The 24,623-nt window shown below is 37.4% G+C and overlaps 1 protein-coding gene across 1 annotated transcript; it reads right to left on the bottom strand.

The window, feature by feature from the left end:
- Nucleotides 1-2,503: 2,503 nt before the first annotated feature.
- Nucleotides 2,504-22,297, bottom strand: LOC145991631 (GATOR1 complex protein NPRL2-like). The gene is made up of 9 exons (XM_083127693.1): nucleotides 21,844-22,297; nucleotides 21,374-21,465; nucleotides 19,544-19,700; nucleotides 14,992-15,121; nucleotides 11,904-12,040; nucleotides 9,361-9,458; nucleotides 7,154-7,284; nucleotides 4,710-4,879; nucleotides 2,504-3,806 (listed from the first exon to the last, which is right to left on the bottom strand). Exons 1-9 carry the CDS (start codon nucleotides 21,952-21,954, stop codon nucleotides 3,642-3,644), a joined length of 1,191 nt encoding a protein of 396 aa, XP_082983819.1. The 5' UTR covers nucleotides 21,955-22,297; the 3' UTR covers nucleotides 2,504-3,641.
- Nucleotides 22,298-24,623: the final 2,326 nt, after the last annotated feature.

The raw sequence follows: 24,623 nt of genomic DNA, 5'->3' as shown, positions 1-24,623 counted from the left end.
AAATATATCTACAAACACAAGTCACAAATCTACAAAAAATTATTAATTGTATGAGAATTTCACACTCAAATTTACCTAATCAACTTCGTGATATTTGATCTTCCAATAATTTTTCTCTCAGATAGATTGTTCTGCAAAGGACACTAACAAAGTAAAAGAATTGAGAGAACTCTCTTTTATTTTCCACATAGCTTTCTCTCCTTCCTCGAAAAAAAAAAACCTAAACTGTGAAATGCTAGTCTCAGGGCATTTCTAAATATGTATAAATTCAATGGGATTTGGATTAATAAAAGTTGGAATATGTCACGTCTACAGAGAAAAATTCACGCATAATTCAAGGAATTCCCCCTGAGTAGCCACCCTGATAATGTATAAATATATACCTTGACAATTCTACCACAATTACCAAAGTAAAATAGTTTTTTTAATGCATAACTAAAACTATTGTTCCTATTACTAATGTAAACCTCACTACATATTTGGCTTCGCATTACAGTTCAGAAGCAAATAATTTTCCTTTTGTATTGGATCATTGGACTATCAAGTATTATGAATTTGTATTGCTTATCTATTCATGGCAGAGTAATTTTTCCTATAAGCAATATACACTTATGTAATGACATTTAGAGTAGAGGCTGTCAGATTTGAGCTTCCCCTTCCCAAAAATATGTTTTTAATTACCTGTTGAACTAAGTATTTTTATGAATGTCATGACATACAATTGCAGAACAAACATGAAGATTGCACACTGGATACAAATACACAAAATTGCACACAAAAAACTTAACGCCCCTTCCTTCCCCATAAACCAATTAATACGTTCTTACAATATACTTTTCCTCTTATTCATTTTTCCATTGAACTATGTAAAATTTAAGTAATTTTGCCAAATGTCATTTATTTGATGTACTAATATGCTAATATTCCACTATGCTTCTTAAATTCCATTTTGGTAACAATAACCTTTGATATCACTATATCGTTTGAACTATCTTATGATTGTGGTTTGACACAAATGTTTGAAAAATGTTCAGGTTGCCAAAAATGAAAACACATGCATATTGTTCCTCATCTGATGCAGGGACATAAGTATGATTCATATTGTTTGAGTGTTTGATTTCTTTGAATTAAAGCCACGTGCTGAGTGATATAGAAAGACACATGAAACTTCACATCATGGCCAAAAGTTCCTACAATTCACAGGTAAAACATGAAAATTCTCTCGTTTGTGGTTTTGACACTAATTCGTCAGACACAAAGCATTGCAAAAATTCTTCAAACCACAATTATACAGTCCAGACTATCATTTTCCCACCTAATCTCTCCAATCGCAATATAGCAAAATGTTCTTCCCAATTTTACATTTCCACATATTTTAAGTTTCTAGTATCAGACCCTTGATAAAACAACCAAGATTCCTCTGTATGAACATACAATTAAAACATCACATTTTTAGCTTCATACACTTTAACTACAAAATTTTAATGCGTTACATCTAGAGGCATGAGTTCCTTTGCACTAAGCAATAAATACTGAACTCATATTAATTTCTATGTAAACCACCAACTTTTTCACAGGATTCTCGGAATGTTAAGCTCCGAACACTAGGGGAACATTTGAGGACCCATGCCTGCCAAGCAGCTGTTTGTCGGGTGTTGCATGGTTAACAGACCACATCCCATTTCTAACTAACTAACTCTCTAGCCTTCTTAAACCTGAAGGTTTATGGCTGCAGCAACACAAGCCCTCCATCTGTCCCTATCCTGGGCAAGATCAATCCAATCTTCTCCACTCTACCGATTTCCTTTGAGTCCATCTCAACGTTATCCCTCCATTTTCGTCTTGGCCTTCCTACAGGTTTCTTACAATCAGGTTTCACAACAAGAACTCTTCTTTTCTCTCCCATTCATGCCACATGGCCTGACCACCTAGGTCTTCATGATTTAATTACTCAAATAATATCTGGTCACATCCCACTTCTGGCTTTCAAAACGAATTGTCCTCAAAATAATGGGTTAACATCAAACTTTTTAGAGCTGCCACTGGGGACTGTTCGCACCAAACCATTTGGATTTGGCTACATGGGTGTTCTAGCATCTAGAAGTGTTTCAACATCGTAATACGTAAAGAGAATGCCTTGCAAAGGAAGGAGGTTACTGGAGTTTTGTAAAAGAAACTGACTGTTAGTAGGTAATAGATGGTTTAAGAAGAAATATGACAGCCATAAAATTACGAATGCCAACACAGCCAGAGGCAGTAAACGGCAAAGGATGATGATGATGACTCTCAATGAATGTAACTAATTTTCACTTCCATTAATGTAAAAACACTAAGTTGCTGACCAAGGCAATTTATTATTAAGATAAAAACACTTAACAGGTAACGTTTCGACCCTGTATCAGGGTCTTCCTCAGACGAAGTTCTTCTGAGGGAGACCCTGATACAGGGTCGAAACGTTACCTCTTAAGTGTTTTTATCTTAATAATAAATTGCCTTGGTCAGCAACTTAGTGTTTTTAAATATGGAAACAAGGCTTAATTATATTCCATTAATGTGTTTGTATTTTTGTTTTTTTAGCATCGTTTTTATGCCACTTTTGGCTAATCGTGAGGATGAGTGTTGCTTACATGAAATTGATGGAGTCAGAAACACAAGCCCAGGCTGGGACTCTTGAACCCAGGAACTTCAACGGTGAGATCAAAAGTTGACCAATTAGCATGGCTATTGTCAGTGACGTGCACTGAGGAGTAGCTAGTCTAGCAGAGATAGATCAATCAATCTCAAATTATATTCAAATCACAATATTTATTCTCTTGTTAAAGCCACAGTTCATATGCAACACTTTCTTTTCCACGTGCTTCTCGTCCATCGGTGCAATCCGCGGGCAAAACTGGCTGGATACCCTAGATCGCTCTTCTTCCGCCTGACCAGTTTCCAGGTAGAAAAGGCCGACCCAAGGAAAAGGAAGATTTCTACCTCTACCTCCCTTGCCCCCTCTCCCCCCACTGCAATGGTTGAAAGCCCAGGCTTTCAGGCCCCCCAGTCTATCTCCTATAGGACAGATAGGGGATTGGTTTCTCGTAGATTTTCTTGTAAATCCTCTAAAGAACTCTGGGTAAAATTTTCTGCAGTACTTATGTTCTCTGTATTTACACAACATTTTACACGTTGTACAATATGTACGTATGTATAATATGGGATGTAGTTTTATTATTTATGAAATGGGAACGTGTTATGTGCAATAACAATAATGTTATGCTTTCTTTCTTTTTTCTTTTTCAAATATGGAATATATAATGATTAAATGACAAATATGTGCTCAGGCTCTCTCTCACTCTCGTTTTAGCAGTGTTTTATTTAAATATATTAATCTCTTGTCCTCTAACAGTCATAAATACGAATGAATTTATTTGGGCAAATCATTTTAGAAAATCTCAAAGTTGCTTGTGAAAAAGTTAACAATGTGTAACTTGGTAAAGTGAATGAGAATTACTTTTTTTTAATTTCAAGTGCTAAAAAAATCATGCCTCTATGCTCCATAATATGTATCAATATAAGTAAGCGACTTCCAACATAAAGCTATATAATACTGCTTACAGGCAAAAGAACACACAACTTACAAAAACATATAACTAAAAAAATTATTTCCAGATCACAGTAACTCCAGGATCAGATTCCACCTCTTCCTCCAGCTGTTGTGTAGAGAGTCCAGTGATACAACATATTTCGTCATACGAGCACGCACCATTGAAATAACGCCGCAAGCCAGAAGTCTGGGCTGTGTTGTCCGTTGAAATGATGGGATACTAGTTAAAAAAATTAACAAAATGGTTTAAGGGATAGAAACATATGAATATGTATCATAATTGCCAAAACGCTATGGAAATTATGCAAAAATTTTGAAACAACATTGTAGGGAGAAATAGATTTTGTTATAATGAGTATCTCATGTGATTTTATGAATATTTAATGCAAATAGTTACAATGGAAAATTTACATAGTACAAATTACAAATTTTACTAACTACATCAAAAAGTTACAATTTTCATTTATTGGTAACCGGTATTGCTGGGAATGAGTCAGTATCAGCAGTGATTTCAATATTGGTTCAAAGTTATATCAGCTCAACCCTAATTGGAAATTTCTTGGAGAAAAATAAATTCAGAATTTGATATTTTTGCAGTGTCATGAAACCTGAATACTTCTTCCTTCTGAAAATTTCTGGATTTTCGTAAGAAATGCCCCAGATTTCCGATCCTGAATATTGAGATTTCTTATTTACCAAGCTGTATATCACAATTTTAATATTTCCTATCCTCAAAGTCAGGATGTTCTTTTTATTTCCCACCCTGAAATTCAGGATGCCTTGTATTTCTTATCACGTAACATCAGGATGTATATTTTCTTTCCCATCCTAAAAATCACAATGTTCTTTACTTCCTGATCCTGATTATTGCATTTTTTTTATTTCTCATCCTGACTATCCTGAATGTCAGAATTTTTTTAAAAAATCTCCCATCTGAAAGTAAGGATGATTTCATTTTGCACCCTGAACATCACAATTTACTATAGGGATTTTTTTATTTCCCATCCTGTCAGAAAATGTCTATACCACACATCCATACACATACACAGAACGAACCTGAGATAATTTCCAAATAGAAAAATACACAATATATTTATACTTCTAAAATTAAATGTTAATTTACCTTATGAATCCTGCGTATCAATCCCTTCATGAGCCCAAATTGCACCAACTTCCTCTCATCAATCTTCAGAGTATGAGGACTCAAGCGTATGCACAAGTCCCTCACCGTTGTGCCATGGGTCATGCAGCAGTACATCATGAACACATCTCGAAGGTTTGGTAGCTGCCTTTCTGAAAAAAAAAAATATCATAGAGTATATGATCATGATGTTATGAATGCAGTGGCAGCTGCTTAACACGTGCTACCGTGATATAGCACATTACTCAATTTGCTGAAATTAAAAGAAAGAAAAGGACAAATTTCATACATTTTAGTAGTTTAATAAAACACTGAAATGAATTGAAACTTCTGACGTTAGAAGCTCAAAAAAATTTTGACCTTAGAAGCTCAATGTTAAGCCATAACAAATACCGTACCATGCTATTGACTTCTTAGCACATTCGCCACCTCGCGGTGTGCATGCCCATCGGTTCTTACAGGAGAGGTAGGGTTTTGCCTCGGGAAAACCACCTGCTAGTGTGCTATGCAGATCCACAACACGGTATGTATTGTCATCTCAGTATAAGAAGAAAGTCTATGTCAACCTTCTCGTGTCTGTCAGAATAACAGACACAGGCTTTCTGTAGATTATTAGTGTGCATTTGTGAAATATTTGTAATGTGTAATATATATTAGCACCAGCTGTAAAGAATTGAAACACAAATTGACAATATCGCTCAGCCTTTAATCTATTTTGGTAGTAAGTTGCATAGATTGCAATTATTTAAGTATATCATAATCATCATCCTTCACAGTTTCCTGCCTCTGGCAGGAAAGAAGTTAAAGCTCTCCATTTTTTCATGGTCTTCCACCACTCCTCTCTTTCCACGGTGTTCCAATCTTGTCCTCTTCTCCTAACACTCTCTGCTATTTGCTCTCTCCACTGACATCTTGGTCTCCTCCTTGGCCTTATTCCCACTCCTTGTAAGCTCTTACTGGTAGTTTCTCTGCACCCATCCTCTTCATGTATCCGAACCATCTCATCTGTGCCTGATCTATCCTGTCCTGAAGCTTCACCACCCCCATTGCATGTTGGATCTCCTCATTCCATATTATATCCCTTCTTGTCTTCCTAATATACTCCTTAAACATTTCATCTCCATTGCCTCTATCTTTCTTTTGTCTCTCTCTGTTATTGTCCAAGTCTCTGCTCCATACGTAATTATTGGCACATAGTGTGTGTTATATCTTACCTTCTTCCATTTCATAGGTACATCCCTGCTCCATATTAATCTTCGAACACTTTGATATAGTCCACCACCCATTTGTCCTCTTCTGTTTACCTCCTCATCTATTCTTCCACTTCTCTCAATTATGCTTCCTAGATATTTGAAACTCTCCACTACCCTCAACTCCTCCGTGTTCATCTTTATTCTTGGTTCATTTCCGGCTCTGTTTCTTGTTGTTATTAGCACCTCACTCTTTTCTGCACTGAATTTCATTCCTGCTCTTTTGATTTCCTCATTCCAACTATCAAGCTGTCTCTGTAGTTCTTCCGAAAGTGCTTTCTGCTATGTGAAATGTATGTTTGAATGTTTTTATTTGATATTTGATCTAAATCACCCTCTTTAAATGCTAGAAATTTATTCCCTAATGGTTATGCAGCATTTCAGTGGTTGGGACAAAACAAAACATGAGGAAGGGGGGGGGGGAGGGATCTCACTTATTGCACAATTCTCAAACACCTCTTGGTCAATCCCTTTCAAATCCTTAACTTTGTTCCATGCACTGGTGTACTTGGGGTTGACAGGTAGGGAGGGGCTGGTGGGGCTACATCCCTCTCGAAATTTTGAGAAAACCAAAACTTTCAAATGAAACCAGTAGAGAACTTGGGGAAAAACAATGTGGAAAATGCAAACTCCCTCAGATTTTTTGTCTTTGAACAGAAAGCAGCTATGTGATACAGACTATTACACTTCCAGCACCCTCCAGAAAAAAATATCCTCCTTATGCTAGCAGTTCCAAGTGAGCGTATGTGTGTGTGTGAGGGGGGCATTGTAAATGCAAGAAAGAACATCACCTGTAGCACACATCTTTGAAAAGTCATGAGCCGCTACTGCAAAATGCAAAATTTGTGGAAAACTAAAGCATTTGAAATGTGTAAGGGGCATGTTACATGGGACATATCAAGCCAGAAACCAAGTATCTTTCATGAAAAACACTGAACATTTTTAGCATCTGTTAACTTTAAACTTGTCTGCAAATTGCATTTCTTTGTAAACATCACCTCCAAAAATGGCAGAGATCAAGAGGCCCTATCCCCACCCCTTATTCCCCAAATGTGCCTTTACGGTACGGTGCAACATGCACCTTTACCTACATAAACTATTATAACAAACATAATAGAGTAATAGTCACAAACTTGACAGAGTGAAAGACACTTAAATAATGCATTAGACTCTTACCTACTCTAGCTACATAGTCCAGGCATTCCTCTTGCAACTTCTTATCATGTGCCAAGTTCCTTAACTTTGGAGTTACTGCATATACATTACTATACTGGAAAATTGGTGCAAGGCTAATCACGCCATAATATCTGAAAATAAGCCAGAAATTGAAACTCTAGGATCAAATACAATTGGAACAACAAACAATAAAAGCTGGAAGACATAATGAAGAAGAAAGACAACTCATAAAGAGAAAAGAAAATGAAATTGTAAATCAATGCCGATTTTGACATTATTCCATCATTCAAGAACAACTTAACAGTTTTAAGTAGAGTCTGAATCAGTATAATGTGCCTTCACCAGGGATCGAACCAAAGATCGCTTGAATACAAGGTGAGATGAGAGTATTTACACTAGGCAAGCAGGAAATTCCTGAAAAACAGGAACATCAATGAAAGATTGATAGATGTGCTAAAAGGCAGTATTTGTAATTAACTTTTATTTCAAAAAGATGTCAACGCTGATCAAAATGGCATTCAAAACTTCACCTTACTTGGGAGCACTTCTGGTCATTTTTATTTTGCATATTTGTTATTTTACATAGCTTTTCTGCACCTTTTGGTTTATTGCAACAGTGAGGAACGGTGATAAGATGAAATTGATAAAGAGGCACTCACAACGAACACCATCCTCCCAGACTCAATTGATTGATTCATTTGTTTTATTTTACTTCACATTTGTGCCACTTTTGGCTAATCACGAAGATGAGGATGAGTGGTGATATGATCAGACTGATGAAGGGACACTCACAAATAACACACATGCCCAGGCTGGGATTCAAACCTGGCACCTCTGGCATTGTAGCACACTATGCTAACCACTCCGTCACGGAGGCTGGCTCCCAGGACTCGAATCTGGAAACTTTGGTGGCTAGTTCACACAACGAGCACTTAACACCAAGTTAGCATTCTGGTAAAAGACAATTCAGCTGATGTTACCGCTGCATATTCAATATGTGCCATGCACATGATGACGACACTTTCTTTTTCTTTTTATTCCAGCCCCTTTTAAACTTTGCTTAGCCTTTCAACATGAACTCCATGGCATATGTAGTACTGCTGTTACTTTGGAAACTATACGTCCAGTCGTACAGCGACAACAACAAAGTTATACATACAACACTTCAACTCTTCCCGGATGAATGGTGGGTGTACAATTTCTGTCTAATAAGACAAGTGACGAGCATAGCCCACCAGTTCACCATAAAATTGTGAATGAACGAAGGGCTATAATCGCACCGTGTCTCTTGTGCAGGACACCTGTAACCACCTCTTTCAAATTCCAACCTCTAGATGTCACGTTTTCTTCGCTGCTGAATTTTACTTGCACTCGTGTCAAATTACGTTGCACTTTTGTTTATACTCTTTGAAAATAACATTTAGTAATTTATATCTGCATTGTGGAAATTTCTTACGATGATTCAACTTCGAATTTTGCAATTAGTGATGATTTGATCCTAATAAGAAGTTTTTACATTATTTTCATGAATTAACTTTATATTACCTATTGAAAATGTCTTCAGTAACTTTTATGCAATGTTATAATTTTTTCTTACTTTCAAAATATTAGTTTCAGAAAAAATCATAAATGTGAGAAAATTTATGTAAAATGTAACATAATATATATATCTGTGGAAAGAGAAGTGTTGTAGATTTTAGAAAATAAATATATTTTCTATGATTTTTTGAAAAAAAAAAACATTTGCTGGGGGAACACTCTATATTCTAAGCCCCGTCCAGAAAGCGTTAACAAACTCTTGATAAAGGCTAATGTTTATAAGCAGAAGCATTGAGAGAGTACAGGAACAACACCATGATAAGGCAAGTTACAAATTTACTACATATTAATGATTATCAACACATAAAAATGAATGAGTTAAAATTTTTGGGTGTGTCAGCAGTTACGGCCATTTTGCACCCTTCTAAGTACACATGAAAAACATCCTCTTATCTAAAACGTAATATTAATAATGTATTGTTCATTTTAAGAAAATTATTAATTTAATTAATTTTAATTAATAAGAAAATTATTAGTTAATGTTAAGAAAAAGGGTGTGAAGAGCCCATTGAGAAAGGTTAAAGTGCAAAGTTGTGAAAGGTTCCTGCACATGACAAACACAACATTAGCAAGTTAAGAATAAAAAGGACATGAATATGTATACTCACAACAGATTTTGAACACATGCTTTGACCAGATTATTTTCAACATCTGCCTCAGCACCAATTTTAGCAACATGATTGAATCCATTTATATACGGGAGGACCTGAAAAAGGAAATGTTAGAGTAAAATAAAATGTAGAATACTACAGTACACTTTGAAGCAAGCAAACAGAAATAAATACTTTTCTTTACTTTTTATTTAACATTAGGTCAAATTTAAAACTAGGAATGGATGTATATCAATAATGTTCTACTGTTCTAACACAAAATCGCAATTCTTTCTTGATCACGAATGGTTCATTCACCTCCTAATTTAATGTTTACAAAAGGAAAAGTAGCATGCTAAGGTCTTGAAAGCCATAAAACAGAGGTGATGGGACTCCTGCACTGACGTTTTTTTTATTTTTTCACATTCAACTATAAATTATGTTTGATCTATATACTGCACACTTTAAACAAACTTATCTTTGCTCTATATTGATTGATTGAGTTGGTGTCTCAAGTCCACTTTATGCACAGTAAGGCTAATTGGGACTGGATCTACAATTTAAAGTGGGATTCAAACCACTATGTGCCTCCATCAGGTATCGAACCCGGGACCCCTTGATTACAAGTTGACGATGCTTCCACTGCGCCATCGGGGAGGCCTGTTTGCTCTATATACTGCACACTTTAAAACAAACAGCGAAGAAAACTATTGAACAATCTTTCTTATTACAATTGTCAAAATGACACAAACATAAAAGAATACTGGATCAGAGTACATGCCCTTCATAATGTCCAAATATATCCTGAGCAAAAAGAAATCTACAACTTAGTGCATAACCACCTGAAGAAATTACACAACCAGGATTTTATCCACCTGCTCAACCGGCTCCGGCACCCACCTAGCATAGTATAAACTGGGTACCTGGAAGAAACTATGGGGGGGGTAAAGGCAGCCAGAGGCATGGTGCTGACCACATCACCCCCACCTTCAGCAGTGATCAAGAAAGTGTGGGGCCCTAACTCCACACCCCCTATACGCATTCATGGCATGCTGCAATACACAGGGGAGCACTTTACTTTACATCATAACATAAGAGTATCATATTTTAATCCCAGCAATTTCAATGTTCAATTACTTGATTATACATACAGGCGGAAAAAGATTACAGGCTCCTGAGCAATAACATTATCTCTAATTTTACTGATAATAATTCAACATGCCTATATTGTCCAATACACATCAGTATATCCCATCACCACAAAAACTTTGGTTGTCACAAGTATCACCTGTGGTACACACATTCGTTTCATTGACAAGCTACAAAGATTTTTTTTTATTTATTGTGTTCATTGTGAGTTGATACTGGCAGTGCCAATTGATGGGACAAGGGTTGTAATACAAAAGGTCAAAGAAAAACATATATTATAAAGAAATACTCTTAAATGCATTCTGCATAAATAAATCAGAATTTTAGAAAATACTGTTCATTGATTGGTTTCGTCCACTTTGTGCACAGTAAGGCTAATTTGGACTGGACCTACAGTTTAAAGTGGGATCCGAACCAGTATGTGCCTCCACCGGGTATCGAACCCAGGACCCCTTGATTACAAGGCAATGACGCTACCACTGCACCATCAGAGTATTCTGTAAATATCAATTTTTTAAGTTCCCCCCATCAGTGATATAACTAACTAACTCTCTAGCCTTCTTAAACCCGAAGGTTCATGGCTGCAGCAACACAGGCCTTCCATCTTTCCCTATCTTGAGCAAGTTCTATATACTCTTTTCCATCCCTACTGATTTCCCTTAGGTCCATCTCAACGTTGTCCCTCCATCTTCGTCTTGGCCTTCCTACAGGTCTCATTGGCTCATACACCATACACTGGAACACGTGATATTTTACTACGAAAAAAATTACCTTTCTGATTTTTTAATATTATGTTCAACATGTATTGATTATGCTGTGTAACAATTTTCATTGTGGCAAACCCTGGGACTCCCTATCAAACAATTACCTGAAGTGGTGTCTCTTTCATCACAAAATATTACATTATTTAGAGATTATTCTACTTTCTGAGAAGGTAAGAGTTGTAATAATGTCATCTTCTGTCAGGACTGTCCTTCTACTCTCCAACAATACCTAATTCATTATAATACTCTACATAGTTTCCGAGATATGACATGTTTTGTGTCACATGGTGTGTTCGTTTGTCCACCAAATTTCTGAAAATCTTCAAATTTTCAAAAATTCTTAACTATCGACATTTGTTGGACAAGTCTGATATTACATATTTGTCATATTGGACCAAGTATCTATCAGCAAAAAAAAAATTGAAGCAAATCAAAACTATGAAGCAAGTTTTTGTCCTTCAATTGGGTGATTTCATGTGGAATGGCCCAACAGTTTCTGAATCAGACAATTTGGCAAATTGGGAATGGCAGCCCGAGTGTTAAAGATTATGCAAAAATAACATATCAGCTCAATTTCCCTAATATGAATATGAGTAAAATTTCAAGACCTAGCGAGGGAGAGTAAAAAAAATGTGGATTCACACTTACTTGTTGGGTAGTCAAATCCCACTGCTCAGATCTGTAAGCACTTTTATCCACAGCAAAGATAGGCACATGATGATCCTGGACGGGTGGGGGATCAGGAGATACTTTTACAACCTTTAAATGCATTGTCGTAGTTCCCTCTGAAATGCATAAAATATTCGCTATTAACAACATGTAATAGAGTGTGTATAGAAAATGAGTTAGATTTATTTATTGTCAATTTAAATTATTTCATCTCTATTATGACTAAGAAAATATGTTACACAGATTGAACCTAGGATAGGAGTAGTGATCTTGATATCAACTTTTAAGATAATAATTTCAATAGCAAAATATCATGTCCCAATATTCTCATAAAAATGGGACTAAAACCGCAGCACATGTTGTTTGTAATTGTAGAGCAGTAACAGTAATGCATAAAGATAAGGGGAACAAATCATTATTACATAATTTAATAACTCAATATACCAAGAAGAACTGAATGTGTACGTGTTTTTCTTTTTTCCTTTTTTTGGATTTGCTGTTCTTTGACATAAGTCTTTAGGATTGGACTATTTTATATTAATGTTCGGATTTTTATATCTTTCTTGTCAAACATTTTTCTTTTAAATTTTATTCTTATGTTCCTCTTCTATTTTATTTTGTGATAGTTGATTATGAGTGTATGTGTAAAAGTGCTGTACTTTGGAATTTTCTGTATACTCCACTATACACACAGATTGAAATAAACAAACATTCAGCATTCAGTTTTTCCTTTCTAGTTTGGAAGCTTTCTGCCACCACCATGGATGCCTGGAATGGGGGCAACCCCCACCTCCCTGGATAATGAATGTCTACCTAAAAGTTATGTTTCACACATTTCATTTCATAGTAATTTATGTTAATTATAAGGGCATTGAAGAAACATGGTAATTTGAGACTGAAACAGTGCTTTTGAGAGGACATCACTATTATGAGAGAAAATATGCCTCCTTTGCCCCCTTCCCCTGAAAAAAATCCTGCAACGTCCATGACCACCACTGTGTTGCAATTATGTTACATTCGTTTTAACATTATCATATATTTTTTAAGAAAGGTAGAATTTATCTTACATGTTATTTTTTTTGTTTTCTCACTTTTCATTTTACTTTGTACAAAATTTGCAACCTCAAAAAACAAGCAGTACTAAGATTTAAAAAATAAATAATACATGTTTACTCTTAACTCCTTGTACTTGCTAGAGAACTTCAGTGACAGAATTCAAAATTAATCAAAACACACCTACTTGGAAAACTGTTAAAATAATAGTCAAAAGTGCCTTTCTTCTTTTCATTTATATTCATTACATGACACTCAGCAAGAAACTTGAGGCATTGCCTCCATTCACAGATACCTACGCAAAGTGACAGTTAGCCGACTGCAAATATTTAGATTAGATTTACTGTCAATTTTTATGTGGAGTTCCCAGAAAACCAAAAGATTAGCTCTCTTGATTTCTGTACAAGCCGTAAAGTCCCAGCATCCTATGGAAAATTGGGGAGCTACTTGAAGTGGGCTCTAGTCCACAAAAGCCAGAAAACGGTGACAATGATCCAATTTTCACAGTTCTCATTTCTTAAGAGGCTGGGTGAATACCAGAGCCAGTTTTATGCAGGGACAAGCAATCTTTAAATAGCTCCACAAAATAAATTATTAAACCCCTACTAGGACTTACATGAAATTCCTAACCTTAGATCTCCAACAAGGGAAATCGAACACATGTATTCCGTTCGACACTCATATGACAGACAGACTAGAGCACCTTGACTAAAAAATTCAATTAAAAAAAAACACTAAGATACATCCAAAAACTAAATTCACTACGCCACTCTCAAGAATGTGGTTCCTAGATGTGATACATGGAAGGCAGGTTGATAATTGTTTATTATTTATTATGCTGCTCACAACAGGTATCTGCCCCTTTTACAGTGGGAACCTTGAAAGAAAATCACCCCTTATACCGCGATAAAAAAAAAAACTAAACAAAACAAGTTGAATTCCCAGATTTTCAACCAATGTTTCTTAGTTGTGTCTACATTTCGGAGACTGATTCTGTCTCCATCTTCAGGGTTGTGTATTTGCGACTAACAGTTGATCTTCACGTACTCTCCGAACACTGGGTGAGTTTGGGTAAAGACATCAATATGCATGGATCTAGTGTAAGGTGTGAAATAAAGCTAGTGCATAGGAGGATTATTTATCAGGGGCCAACACTCCACCTCTAGTCACTTTCGGACAGATTGCAACAAAATAACGAAGATCCATGGAATTTGGTTTCTCATGGAGCAGCTTGCGACAAAACAATCTGTGCATGCACAAATCCCATCTCTTCACCCACAGACCTCTAATTACAGACTGGAAATGGGACAAATCCTATTTGAATAGCCATCTGTGGCCTCCGAAATAAACATCACCAAAGTACAGGGACAGTAGCAATATATACACATGTAGATTCAATTCAAAGCACATAAAATGATACATTAATTCTACATACACATTGATACATTGATTCTGCTGTAAACAGTTATAATGCATAGTACCAATTTCCCAAATTACAAAAGACAGCTCTAGACCTACTGCATACATGGACAAAATCTGCAATCAGAGTTTAGCAAACAAAATGAATTCTCGTGTCAAATCACGTTGCCCCTCATCGTGTTGTGTTGCATTGTTTTGTGTGCGGCTGGCCTTATGCTTGATTCTCCTTCAGTCCTGATTATATGCATACGTTTCTCTCAAAACCATAGGAATCTCACCTGAGCAACAAATGGTGATATTTAAGGCGAGACAAACGAGGATGAATTCTGTTCATGCATATAAGCCCCCTTGGGACAACTGATGAAATGGGTAAGAGGACAAACACAAGGATAAATCTATACTTTACACAGGGTTTGAAGGGAACAATCTTGTTTAAGCCAAGACTCTAACCTGGGGCCATTAGGGGTTAGGTTGCGGGTCCTGCACTCAAGTGCTTGGCCACCAAGACGACATGAGCCAAACTAATAGAACTGCAGACTGTACGTGTAATTATATTTTTACTTGGGTATAATGAATCACATTCCAGAATGCTTACCAACTACTGTTGATACCCTGTGCGAATTCAAGTCTTGTAAAATTTGTTTCAGAATGATAGGAAGCCGGGCTCTTCCACCCTCTGCCTGGCTTTCGTTTGACAAGAATCCACTCTCAACTTCCATTGTTATCTGCAAGAAAAGCACAAATTTGTAACGAAAAAAGAAATTCTACTTGAGAGTGAAGGGCAGTCTTTGAGCACTTAATGTATAATGATATCTCAATCCCATTTCTAATTTATATAATGCTGTTTTGTAATGGCAGCCTTCCCAATGGCATAGTGGCAAAACCATAATGAAGGGGCCCCGAGTTCGATACCAGGTGGAGACAAATTGCACAGGGGTTATGATCCTTCTTTAACCTTTTGAGTCCCAAGGCCATTTTCACATGTAAGCCTCTCGGTCCCAAGCCGATTTTGAGCAAAATGCAGAGTTTCAATTAAATGAGTGTAGATCGGAGACTAATTGCCCTAGAGAGATGAGTGATATACCGGTGTACGTGGAATGAACCAGAGATTCAGACGATATATAATTTATGCACATTTGGCGTACATATGGAGGGGGAAAGGGGGGAATTCCCTAAAAATACTTTTTTTAAAAAATGGGGTTTCTCCCCCCCCCACCCCCCGAAAAAAAGGATATGAAAAGTTCAAAATGCACATAGAAATTATCGCTGGCATGTAAGAAACAGAAAAATATTTGCATCATTGTTGTATGACCAATGTAACTTGAGTTGTACCCCCAAAAGGAATGGTCGGCACGCCACTGATTAAAGCTTCAAAATGCAGCGGTACCTTGAAATAACTATAGCTCAGAAACTAAATGCCCTAGAGATATGAAAGATATACCGTTGTACGCAGAATGAATCACAGATTCAGACGATATATAATTTATGCACATTCGGCGTACATATGGAGGGGGAAAGGGGGGAAATCCCCTCAAAAATACTTTTCTTAAAAAAAAAGGGTGTTTACCCCTGCCCCCTGAAAAAAATGTCAAAATGCACAAAATGCAAAATTTATGCAAATTTGGCGTATATATGGAGGGGGAAGGGAGAAAAAAATTATTTTCAAAAATTGTCACCACCCAAAAAATGTCCTCGCACTTGGGCACAAAATGACACCTACGCACAACATTCACGGACGAAAAGCTAGAACATAGTGACAAATGAACGCCGATTCTTACAACTGCTTGACATTCTATTTTTAGACAATGCAGGGTAACCTATGCTCAACCTTGTGGAACACTTGTGCTCACAAACAAAGGTTTCCTTCAGCATGCTTCGAAATTCCATTCTCACAATGCAGATTCAACAACCAGTCTTCCCCCTCCCCCCACTCCCTGCTTGCACCCTCACGGAAAACTTTCATTTTGACATCGGATACTGATAAACAAGCTTCCTTCGAATGCATTAAGAGGAGGGAGTGAAAAGCATTGCTTTAGAACAACAAAGCTGGTCTTCCTTTGTCGGCAAAAATTTGACCTTGAAAAGAGACACAGAAGAGAAGTCCCTTTTCCCGCCTTTTCCCCTCCATTTTCATGAAGACAAAAAAAATTAAAAAAAAAACATTTCTGTTAAATACATGTGTTAGGAACAATATAAAAAAAAATCGAAATTCTAGCCAAAAATAGAAAAGTTCTAACAAAAAACTACGACCTTGACACAGGGTATCTCGATCGAGATACTTGGGACCGTGAGGCTTACATTTGGGTATCTCGATCGAGATACTTGGGACCGTGAGGCTTACATTTGGGTATCTCGATCGAGATACCTGGGACCCAAAAGGTTAAACTGTAAATTCAGTCCAGATTAACCTACCTGTGCAGAAAGTGGTTAAAATAACTTTATTTGATACTCCCTCCATTCCAGAAGATGATATACAGGATAATATAAATATATTAATAACTTACGTTTTGCGAGTATCTATGTAGCTCCTGCGACGTTTCGGGACGCAACTGCTCCCTTCCTCAGGCTGTTCATGTTTAGATTATATATAAATCATAACCACGTCGACCTCTCCATAGGTACAGGAGGATATAGGATTGGTAAAAGGTGTGTGGTTAAAAAAAAATAAAAATCTAAAACCCATTACAGGTGCATGTCATACTACCATGCTGTTTCCCCGATTAGAAACTGCTCCTTGGAATGTTAAAACCTTAAAACTCGCAAAACGTAAGTTATTAATATATTTATATTAAATTTGTGAGTAATTCGCACAACTTTCATCATGAATTATATACAGGGTGTAACAGAATGATCTTCCCAGTTTGACTTGGTCTCCATGCTTGCTGTATTGGCAGTGGACGCTAGAGTTGCATATCCTTGAGCAGTACAGAACATGCCATTATAGTTGCCATCATGGCATGAATGGTGAACATGCATTTGTGCTGGAAACCTACATTAAAAGTTGTGACACTGTGATCGAGTTCATCTTATAGCCAACTCGGTCACCACACTTATTTCCTTGTAATTTCTTTCTTTGGGGATACCTCAAAGCTGTAGTCTTTAAACATAGGCTGCAGACAATTGAGGAATTGAAGGATGTCATTCGCAATGTGATCACAGCAATGATTGAAGCTTCAGTAGTGTGTAGCTCGTGCGGGCAAACATGTTCTGAGTGATGGTAAAACAAAATTTGGAATAAAATCTATGTTGCTCATTTTATTGATGTCTTTAAAAAATGGGGAGATCATTCTGCTAGAGCCTGCGGAAAAAGAGTTCAACATGTAGGATTATTGCACAAATGATTTCAGTGCTAAGATGTTCAGCATTAAAAGGTGCATCTACTGCGTGGATATGACTGTTGTCAGTCCAGTGGGTCCAGAGTTTATATGCATCGGCCAAGTACTCTACAGTACAGAGAAACTACTGCTTTTTAGGATGGAAATTAAGTGGCCACCAGCAGTGGCATTCCAGTAGAAGCCAAAGGACCAACAATGGAGCCAAAATCTAAGTACAAGTCCAAGGGACAACAGTTAACAGTTGAATGCTTTAATGCCTTTCTGTTTTGGAATATAAATAGGTGTACGTGTCTTATTTTCAAGCATGTAGGAAACGTATACTATATATTGAAAAAAAAATGATAGTTGCCTGTGCCTTATTTTAGAATGTGCTGCATATCCATACCATATATTGGAACAACATAATTGATTGATTGATTTGGTGTCTTAAGTCCACTTTATGCACAGCAAGGCTAATCGGGACTGGATCTACAGATTAAAGTGGGATCCGAACCACTGTGTGCCTCCACGCTACCACTGCACCATTGGGGCGGCCCTGGAACAACATAAATGACATGTTGCATACCATATTTTGGAATATGTGGAATATGGAATGGAGAGAGTATAAAAGTACTCAATACACAATAATGTTTAAAATAAAAAATATAGGAAATGTTGGCCTTCATCTCAATGCTCAAAGAGGGGGGGATGCAGGGCATGTCCTCCTAGTTAAGAAAATTTTCATGAAGTATCACCCCCAGGTATAGGGTTACCAGATCGCTTTAATGGAAAAGTAGGACACAAAACACTCGCAATAAATAATAAAATACACATTTCTAGAATACGTTAGAAAGTAATTTAAAATTGACACTTTTCACTTTTAAAAAAATATGATTTCTTAATGAATATATTTCTGAGAGATTGAACGGTTTAACCCTTTGAAAATATATTGAACCAGTACCATGACAAACTTTTATTTTATTTTTTGGACAATGACTGAATCAAAAAAAATTTCACTATTTAGTTTGGGAATGCAGTCCATAGACTTGTAACTTGCATGATTTCTTTGTTCAACCGAAACACTAATTAATATCATGTGATGCTCAAAATGTAGGACATTTATGATATTTTCCAAATTCCTCACGGAAGCCGGACATAAGGCTAAAATGTAGAACATGTCCGGGGAAAAACCGGACGTCTGGTGACCCTACCCAGGTAGAGTATGGTGGTCTAGTCAGTAGGATGTCTAACTGCCACACGGCAGATCCGGGTTCTATTCCCAGGGCGGATGATCTATGATCAGAATTTTTCCAGCCTTGTCCTCACATAAAGTGGTTCTCGGGCTCACCCAGCTTCAAATCAATGGATACCTGGGGACAACCCTGGTGGGGGGGGGGGTAAAGATGGCTGGAGCATGGCGCTGATCACATCACCCAAAATGGCCGAGAATGTGTGGAGCCCTACCATTCAGTAAATGTGTTAAAATGGCACGGTGCTGTATGCACTGGGAACTTTTTATCCTCCCCAGGAAGGTTCATTTGCATAAGCATCCCCTCACTTCCTAACCACAAACTGGACCAAGCATCTCCTAGCTGTGAATTTCTACTTTGAGCACTGCTTACCTTCATGAATTTTAAGTGCAAGGCATAATCTGAAATGATGGTTATGGTTTTTTTAAAAAAATGTTGGCTTCCACTTACATAGCAATCACCATGGGTGTTACTGAGCAGATGTAAAAATTGTTCTTGAAGGCTGACAAGTATAAAACAAAAAAAATTACTTCCTAGTATCATTAAAATGTGATGAAAGAATAAATCACAATAGTAAATTTACCAAATATTCTGCCAGCTTCTTTACCACAGGTTCATACTGGACAGTTCTTGCCCATGCATCACACACAAAGCACAAATTGAAGTACAGGGCATTCCGTTCATACTTTGGACTGTCAATTCTCACGGGGAACCCTGTGATCTTGTATCCTAGAGCATTTCTACAAAGGAAGAAATTGAATGTAGTAAAATAAATAAACATAAACAGAAATATTACATTTATATACCTGTACTGTACACATGTACACTTGATTCAGTATGGGAGTTACATTTTTTTCTCGTTTCTTGCAATCATGTATTTATTTCTCTTGCAGTTTATGGTTGTTACAAGCATATAAATATAGTTTTTGTTGTAACATTTCGGGAGAATACATGCCCCCTTCATCAGACATTTAATTTTAGTTTGATGAATGTTACATTGTTGGAACATAACCAAAATAATGTAATTTTTCAAAAATTAAGCCATTGTAATCATATAGGTACTACTTCCGTATAATGGAAACACCTAGAAATAACTTCTTTTGCACTTTTTAACATTGCTAACGTACAATTCTACATTGCGGAACATTTCTTTAGGTGTAATAATGAATTTCTAATGAAAATAATGTATATTTTTTAAATTTACGAGTACTCACCATTTTTCCTTAATATACAATGTGGCGATAACATACTGGTTCATCGCGCGTTGTCGCAGTGCTTTGTCAATTTGGAGTGTGTATGCAGTGTTTTCAACCTTCTTCACCGTTAGCCTCACAAACCATTGGCGTTAGACCCACGAACCATTAATGTTAGTCCCACGAACCATTGATGTTAGTCCCACAAACCATTGATGTTAGCCCCACAAACCATTGACGTTAGCCCCACAAACCATTAACATTAGGGTAAAAATTTACTATTCCACGAACACCTGTAACTTCTTAGTTTCATCACTTTTAACATTCGTACTTACCTATCTGCTTCGTGGAACATTCTTTAAGGTGTATTCACGTTTCTTTGATGAAAGTAATGTCAATTTTTCACATTATGAGTACTTCTTTATGTGCGTTGTCTCGCTTGCGTATGACACAGTATGGCACGTACACCTTCGTACATAATCGCACGTCGTGCTTGTGTTTTGTCGATTTTCATTTCGTATTCAGAGTTTCCAACCTTCGTAACCCAAAAAACACTCATGAAAAAAACTGATGTAATTTAATTTTTTTTTTACTTCTTTGCATTGTTTTACGAACAAAATTTTAACTATGCTTGCCAAACCTAACCTAACCTTGCCGGAAATGGTTCGTGGGGCTATCCGTGAATGGTTTTTGGGGCTATCCATCAATGGTTTGTCGGGCTCCCGGTATGAATTTCACCACCGCATTGTTCTACAAACAAAATTTTAACTATGCTTGCCTAACCTAACCTAACCTTGCCGAAAATAGTTCTTGGGGCTCCCAGTATGAATTTCACCACGCATCCACGACAGTCATGTTTGTATTTTTGGTTGGAAACACAGAAGGTTGGAAACACTGCATCCCAATGAACATCAACAAAACACAAGCACAACGTGTGATGATCTATGAAGGTATACGCACCAAAGGGTATTGTCCGTCGGAGAATTAATTTTCAAAAAAAACAACATGAATTTCCGCTATGATACATTCACACATGACAGAAAACATCTTCCAGATGTTATACAATGCTACAGGATCTTATTACCGTAAGTAGTTTCTTGTGTAAAAATGAAGAAATCAGTTTGGGGAATAGTAAATTAGTACCCCCACACGTGCACAATTGCTGAAACCCGACATATGGTTCGAAACTAAAAACTGATTTGAAAAAAGGAATTACTTACATTGTTAAAATACTTCTCTGCAACTGTGGTTTGGGGATAATGTAGACACTGACAGCGTCAAACACTTCCTTTGATACATAATCTTCTGGGACCTAAAAGAAAAGTAAATATATGTAGAAAGTATTTTTGAAACAGGTTTATCAGTAATTAATGAAAAGTAATATATTTTTTAATTTTTTTTTATTTCATTTTGGATTCTATCCTTCTCCTACTTCAGCATATTCCAAAATCACATCCAAGTTCCACAGTTCCTATGACATTTCTAGCATCTCAATTTTCTCAGTGCCCACCAAGTGAATAACTAAAATACGTTGGGGAAGAATAACACGTAGAAATGTTGATATGTAATTTCCCTGCGATAATAGCCTTGATAATGACATTCGTACCAATACTGCACAATTTTATATGTAGTTTCCACAAGGAAGACAAAATGTACAATTAAAAATAGTTTCTATACTAGCGTAAACTACCTGGCATGTTATTTGAGGACCTGCTGTTGGATGAAATTCACACAGAAAAATGCATCTTATGGGACCTTCCCGACCGCATCCTTCAAAATATTTAGCTTCTTCCTCCATCATAAATTACAACTGCAGGAGTTTTGCGGTTCCCTTCTACCTCTCATTCTTCCCTTCGCAACACATGGTGCTCCACGCAATTCGAGGAGCACCTGAAAGTGGTCTAAACATATATCGTTGTAGGTGTGAGCTGTATTTAAATCACAACAGCTGTTTTGAACGTTACTCCTCGCCGGTAAAACTTGACGTATCTATCAAAATACACCGGTGGGCCAGCATGACGTAATTTGCAACTCTATGAGAAATTTCTATACCAAATCACGATGTCGGATGCAAAAGTTCACTTCCTGCATTAAACCTAAATCCGTGGTGCAACATCCCGTTGAGGAGCTTCCCGATGTCGTAGAGATGAATCGTAACGCTATCACATTGTAGAGATGAATCGTAACGCTATCACATTGTCATCAACAAGTCCCGGGTTGATTGATTGATTGATTTGCTTTACTTTACTTCGCTTTTTTTGTGTAACTTTTTCCAGTTTGCGAAAATGGGAATGAGTGATGATGTAATGAAATTGATGAATGGACACTCACAAACATCCATGCAACAACCCGGAACCCCTGGCGTCGTATCGCAATGTGCTAACCAGTAACCACTCCGCCATGGGGACCCCAACGCAGACATATTGCAGTTCTCACCAAAAACATTCATACTTGGTTTCAATCGAGAATCGAACCAAAAATAGGTCTGCTTGGAGCTAAGAAAAAATTGCATTATTTAGGTATGACAAATGGAGACGTCCAACCTCCTTGGCGGAGTGGTTATCACAGCGCGCTGCGACGCAAGGCGTCCTAAGTTCGAATCCCGACCTGGGCATGTATTCTCTTTGTGAGTGTCTCTTCATCAATTTCATCATATCATTACGTTACTCACCCTCATGGTCGCCAGTGATTTATCTTCACACTCCATCAGAAAGTTTGTGAAAAACTTTTTTTAATTTTCAGCGAAAAATGAAGCCTCGGCCAGGATTCGAACCCGGGTCGAGCCTGCATTTTTTCGCTGAAAATTTCTACTTGATTTATGATCTTGTTGGTGCTAAGTTTACAATTTCACCACCACTATTATTGTCGTCGCACCCTAACTAAACTAACTCTCTAGCCTTCTTAAACCCGAAGGTTCATGGCTGCAGCAACACAGGCCTTCCATCTGTCCCTATGGTGAGCAAGATCCAGTGGCGAAGCGTCCTATGAGGCCCGGAGGCCGGGCCTACCCTAATATATTTGTCTATAACGGATTATTTTATTACTTATAAATTTCATTAAACGACGCTTAATAAAAGAAAAATGAAATTCTTGGTCTTCCGATAATTACCACAAGTTAGCAATCCTGCCTGGAACCGTATCTGAGCATTCAGCGAGGCCCGCCTGAGAGTGCCTCAGCTGGTCCCATAACAACCTATGTGATTCGTGCGGGAAAGCATAATTCCAGGGGTACGTTCGCCTGTAATGTAACCTGAGAGGCCGGCCTCTTTTCTCTCTCTCACCCTTTCTCCCTGACTTCCGAAGAGTGCCGATCGTGTACGAGCGCGTGACGAAGCAGGCAGTGGACGTACAGAGCTTGTTGAAGCAGTGTTTCCATGGAGGATTCAGAGCTGTGCCGGGAGCGGAGCACACCCAGCTGCTAACATGTAGCGAAAATGTGTTGCTAACACCTCTAAGCCTGGCCTCCTAACCTATCAAAGTATGCATTATTAGAATTGTAACTGCAATTACCAGTGTTAAGTTTGGTGCTTTCAGCTCTTTTGAGGAACCGCTTTTCGCGAAGTGTTAGCTGCTGGATGTGCCCCACACCAATCTCGATTCAGAGAGGGAAAGTATTTTATTTCTTTGAGGAAAGGGATATTGAGACGAAATTTCCTTTCATGATTAGTGACATAACTGAAAACGCGCTACTTTTAAAATGGGGCAAAGTACGTACAATGCAAACGTATAGAGAAAATCCATGTTACTGAAATTTTCTGGTCGGTGTGTTACACAGTCCGTGTTCTCATTTAGCATTTCATCATTTTCTAAATCATATCATAATTTTTTTTAAAAAAGTCGCCTGTTGAAGAAGAATTATATGCATAAAAAAGTTAAAAAGAAATAATTGATTGATAGATTTAGTTTATTTTACTTGGCTTTCTGCCAATTTTGGCTAATTGGGAAGATGAGAATGAGCGATAATATGATGACATTGACGAAGGGACACTCACGAAGAACACCTATGCCCAGGTGGGAATTCGAACCTGAGGCCCTTGTCGTAGCACGCTGTTATAACCAATCTGCCGCGGAGGTCAGCATTAAAAAGAAATAAACGCTAAGTGACGATCAAGTGAACCAACCATTTCTGTAATGCGAGAAACATTTACAATACTGTTACTGAAGTAGCAAATAATTTTTACGAGCAGCTTTAATATAAGAGATGTAAGAGGGCTGGGCCTCACAGAACGGCTTTTTCATTGGGTGACGCGTGGTCAGAACATCGAGTCCCATTGTCACTGTTCTCTGACATTCGAGACAGAAGCGCCTTTATTCTCAGATATCTAATCGAGACTAGATTAAAGTAGAATCTGAACCAATGCCTCCAGGAGGAATCGAACCTTCTACTTCTTGATTATAAGGCGAGAGCGTTAATCACTACATTATCCTTTACAGTCACTATCCCGACTTAAGTAGACGAGATTCAGGCAA

The sequence above is a fragment of the Lepisma saccharinum genome, chromosome 8 (genome assembly GCF_977018435.1).
Source record: "Lepisma saccharinum chromosome 8, izLepSacc3.1, whole genome shotgun sequence".
In the NCBI taxonomy this organism is placed as follows: domain Eukaryota; kingdom Metazoa; phylum Arthropoda; class Insecta; order Zygentoma; family Lepismatidae; genus Lepisma; species Lepisma saccharinum.
Note: the sequence above shows the minus strand (reverse complement) of the source record. Positions and strands in the feature narration are given on the sequence as shown.

Coding starts and splice junctions, on each gene's coding strand:
- LOC145991631 (XM_083127693.1), bottom strand. CDS start 21,954: ATGATGGAGGAAGAAGCTAAATATTTTGAAGGATGCGGTCGGGAAGGT. Junction 21,466..21,843: donor GTCCTCAAATAACATGCCAG/GTAGTTTACGCT, acceptor CTTTTCTTTTAG/GTCCCAGAAGATTATGTATC. Junction 15,122..19,543: donor AGAAGCTGGCAGAATATTTG/GTAAATTTACTA, acceptor CTTTTCTTGCAG/ATAACAATGGAAGTTGAGAG.